We start from the raw sequence: 4,838 nt of genomic DNA, 5'->3' as shown, positions 1-4,838 counted from the left end.
CAATCTGTAGGAAGAATAAGAGATAATTAAGAATGACCACTTTTTAATTCTTATTTTGTAACTTAAATACTGTATACCAGGACACTCTCATATTACCTAATGTCTTCAGTCAGCTGACCATGAAAGGTTCTCTAATACCATAAAGGCCTAGTTTTCTGGTGATACTATAACCTTGTAAAGATACAAATAAGTTATTCTATGTTAAAAGGTTCTGTCTGCTAATAAACCATACTTAATGAACCTTGGTGTAAATTTTGGGGTGTTAAACAGGGCAGCCATAGTGGAGGTAGCTCCTTTTATTATTAGGCATACACCCTCCCAATTCTATGCTTCCTTTGCCAGGTTCTGGACTTCTCAGAAAGTCCTTCAGTCTCCCTAGAGTCCTTCCCTGTCCTGAATCTGTGAGCTCCCAGAGACTGACCTTTACTACTCCTCTTGTCTCTGGTAAACAGGAAGTGGTCATTAATAGCATATATACACATTTTGTTCCTATCATGGGGTATTTAAGAAAACAAAATTTCTCTAGAGACCTAAACCCACATAGGTGAACTCACAGGCATGAAGGATAATCTCCTCCCCACGATCTTCATCGTTATCTTCCCCTTCCCCTTCCTTCTCCTCCTCATCCTCTTCGTATTCATAGTCATCGTCATCATCTTCTTCGTCATCATCGTCTTCCTCCTCCTCTTCGTTTTTGTAGTCCTGTTGATTTTCATCTTTCCTCTGATCTTCATCATCATTTTCTTGGTCACCGTTCCAGATATACCAATCTTCTTCAACATCAGGCCAGACCTCTTCGATTTCAGGCCACATATCCTGGACAGCGGGCCAGACCTCTTCCACATGTGGCCAGACCTCCTCAACATCAGGCCATATCTCCTCCTCCCCACACTCTTCCTCAGTAATGGCTCTCACCACTGCCTGCGAAACCAGAAATGCTGCGGTTCCATCGATGTCATCGGCAGCTTCTTCGATTGGCAGCACGTGCAGGACAATTTGTCTGGCGTCGTGCCCCATCTCACCACCTTCTCGCTCTTGGTCAGGTAATCCAGGTTCCTGCTCTGCAACAGCAGACATGACACAAAATACCTGCCAGGAAAGATCTTACACAGTAACTTCGAGCTTTGAAGGTGGTGGTTAGGATGGGGCGTTGTTAGGGTGACTGCCACCCAGAAGACGGAGGATGTTGGTCAGAAATACCTCCTGGAAAGCAGTGAGAGCAGTAGAGAAGATTTTCCACTGGTGAGCTGATGGAGTTGGTACGTGGAGTACCTAAAAAAGGGAGGGAGAGACAGCAGTCAGAGGAGAACGAGACAGCACTTGGAGGAGCAGCCTACCGAGGCGGGCCTCAAGATGGCTGTAGACCAGGAACTAGTAGGCGGAACCTTGATGAGTAATAATACTCCTTTTCATACGTCACTAGAACTGTAAGCTCATTTGCTGAGACAAAGTGATTGACATATTTTGTGTCCAATGAACTATAAAAAGGTCCTTAAGGGGGTTGGGGATTTAGCTCAGTGGTAGAGCGCTTGCTTAGGAAGCGCTCGGCCCCGGGTTCGGTCCCCAACTCCGAAAAAAAAGAACCAAAAAAAAAAAAAAAAAGGTCCTTAAGTTCTAGGGACTGCTGAGAATCATTTTTTTTTTTTCCGTTGTGGCATTACTATCTTGGGATACCTTTTAAGGTGATAGAAAACATATCTTTTAAATTTAATATTGCCATAAAATGAGAATGAGCATATCTGACTTATTTCTACTTTGCATGAGTTATAAAACAATTGTAGAAGCGGCTGGAGAGATGGGTCACAAAAGTGCTGATTACTCTTCCAGAGGACTAAAGTTCAAATCCCAGCACCCACATGGTGGTAAACAACCATTTATAACTCCAGTTCCAGTGGATCTGGTATTCACGATCTCTTAATGCATTGTACACATGTGACATTCATGTAAGGGAAAGCACATATACACATACAAAATCAAAATAAATCTAAAAAAAAATTAAAAGTCAGGGAGACAGAAAACTTGAAATATTGAAATGATTACAATCAGAACAAAGAGTTGAAAGTGAAAAAAAGTTAAAACAGAACCTGGAAAGCATTTAGTTCACATTGCCAAAAGCAAACAAAAAAGGACAGAAAGCCATGTCAGAAATTAAAAGGATGAATTAATCAAACTAAGATCTCCTGGTTCATCCTTTTCCAGATAGACAAGAATAAATAAGTATAAAGTATAAATTTTGTTCTTTGTAGAAATCAAATGCCTTTTTATACTTAGAGCTGTTATCTTTAAACATAAAAATATTACATTTCAGGAAAGTGACACCCACTGTTCTCTTTAACCACTCCCACAAAATTTAGCGGTTAGCAAAATTTTAAAATTTTAAATAAAAAAATTTAACATACTCTCCCAGTTCAAAAAGGAACATTACATTTTCATAAAACACACAAATATCCAAGAGAATGTACAAAGGTTAATAAGCCAAGTTCAAAAATATTTGTGTTCTTTAGGGGCCCATCCAGACTTTCTTTCACCAGTGTTAGATGTTGAAAAAGTATGCTGTTGAGTAAGCTTTTCAAACTGACAGTGGGAGCCAAGGTACTTGGACTAGTCTCTGGTGGAAGGATTGTTACATCTTCTATATGCCTGTACAATATATCAGGATGGTCTCTCTCTCATAGGACTAGAGCTATAAGCTCACGTGCTGAGACAATGATTGGCATGCATTGTGTCTTCTCCCTGGAGATCACCCTTTATCTAGGTTCTTGGCTTATTTTAGTTGCCTGTAGTTATTTGTCTAGTGTTAAGATACAAATAACATTACACGACTGAGCAGGTTGGATTTATATATTTAGGATTATATATCAACAATGGAAAAAAGGGACCTGAATGTATGTGAGAGATATCAAGATACATGGGATGGGTTAGAAATGGGGGGGATGATGTGATTATGTTTTCATTTCAAGTAATAATTATTTGAAAAAATAATCAAGATAGAATAACAGTGAGAGGGATATAGAAACAAAAACTAAAGTTAAGACTTCAGAACTAGCTAAACAGAAGACCCAGTCTGATCTCTTCAAAAACGTGCTTGTTTGGGAAATTACTTGATTCACTGCTGTGATCTGCATGTTTCTTCCTCCACCAAAGCTCATATATAAGATTAATTCTCAATACAACGATATTGACGGTCACATTGGTAGGTTATAAGATTATAATAATAGCTCCCCTGTAATGAAAGTTTATGGCCTTATATTGGTTCCCTCTTGAAAATGGAGCAGATTTACCTTTTTTAAAAATAGTATATTCTTTTCTTTTTTTAATTGGATTTTTTATTTACCTTTCAAATGTTATTCTTTTTCCTGGTTTCCCAGACATAAGCCCTCTATCCCATCCCCCTCCACTTCTATAAGGGTGTTCCTCTCCCCATCCACTTCCCGCTTCCAGCACCCCCACTGACATTCCCCTACACTGGGGGTCCAACCTTGGCAAGACCAAGGAATTTTTCCTTCCATTGGTGCCCAACAAGGCCATCCTCTGCTACATATGCAGTTGGGACTGTGGGTCAGTTCATACATAGTCTTTGGGTAGTGGTTTAGTCCCTGGTAGCTCTGGTTGGTTGGCATTGGTCTTATGGGGTTGCAAGTCCCTTCAGCTCTTCAATCCTTTCTCTAATTCCTCTAACGGGGACCCCATTCTCATTTCAATGGTTTGCTGCTAGGATTTGCCTCTGTATTTGACATGCTCAAGGTATAGCTGTGTCCTCTGATAGTGCAATGTCCAGTTTTCTGAGGAACCTCCAGACTGATTTCCAGACTGGTCCCACCAATAGAGGAATGTTCCTCTCTCTCCACACCCTTGCCAGCATCTATTGTCCTGAGTTTTTGATCTTAGCAATTCTATATATTCCTAAGCTGAATATCTTTGTTTATCTCTTTCCCCTTCTTAGTCAGGGTTTAGAGTCACAGAACTTATGGGTAGTCTTATATAGTAAAAAAAAAAAAGAGAGAGAGCCTCTTCCTTCTTCCAAAGACCTTATCTAAGTCTCCAGCAGAAGGTGTGTCCCAGATTAAAGGTGTGTTTCACCACAATTGAGTCTGGGAATTGCTTTGCCCCAGGTGACCTTGAACTCAGATCTCTTTGCCTTAAGCTCCTGGGATTCAGCCATTTAGCCTCAAGGTCTCCATGCTAAGATCCAGGTCAGAAACTTGTATCTCCAAGTCTCAAGATCAGGATCAAAGTTGATCCTTCTAATTCTGGATTATAGTTCATTCCAGATATAGTTGACAGGCAGGAAAGCCACACAATCCACCCTTGTCAATTGACACAAATAATAGCTCATGTCCACATGAAACAATTAACAAGGTCATGAATATGCTTAAGATGATATACCTATTCCTCAGACAATTGCAAATGCATTTGTAAATTTACAAAGGGGCAATGTCCCTTGGGAACATTCTTTTAGTGTAGAAACTTAAATACCAATTGATGTTAAAGAAATTGGGAGAAAGACAAACATGCTCTTAACAAAATAAAACAGAAGAGGCATTCATATTACTTTATAATTCTCGTTTCTGCAACTGGTTACATAGCCTTAGCTGGTATTTATTTATAACTTCCCTTCCTCTACTTCCCATTCTGTATTTCCTCCACCCTCTGCAAGTGCCTCAGCAGGTCTTGGCTCTTTTCCTGGAGGAGTGACCCATATCTTCTTTCCAGATGGCTGTGTCCTTGGCCATCCTGCTTCGATTGGGCTGTTGCAGTTTCCCATTGACTTTAATCACAGGACATGGTAGTACCAAGAGATGCCCTAAGGGATCTTCTACACCCCAGACATAATCCTT

The 4,838-nt window shown here is 40.2% G+C and overlaps 1 protein-coding gene across 1 annotated transcript; it reads right to left on the bottom strand.

Moving 5' to 3' along the window:
* Positions 1–522: 522 nt before the first annotated feature.
* Positions 523–1,088, bottom strand: LOC116888023 (glutamic acid-rich protein-like). The gene has a single exon (XM_032889432.1). It carries the CDS (start codon positions 1,075–1,077, stop codon positions 523–525), a length of 555 nt encoding a protein of 184 aa, XP_032745323.1. The 5' UTR covers positions 1,078–1,088.
* Positions 1,089–4,838: the final 3,750 nt, after the last annotated feature.

Source organism: Rattus rattus, chromosome X (assembly GCF_011064425.1).
Source record: "Rattus rattus isolate New Zealand chromosome X, Rrattus_CSIRO_v1, whole genome shotgun sequence".
Lineage (NCBI taxonomy): Eukaryota > Metazoa > Chordata > Mammalia > Rodentia > Muridae > Rattus > Rattus rattus.
The sequence above is the reverse complement of the archived record's forward strand: the minus strand, read 5'-3'. Positions and strand labels throughout refer to the sequence as shown.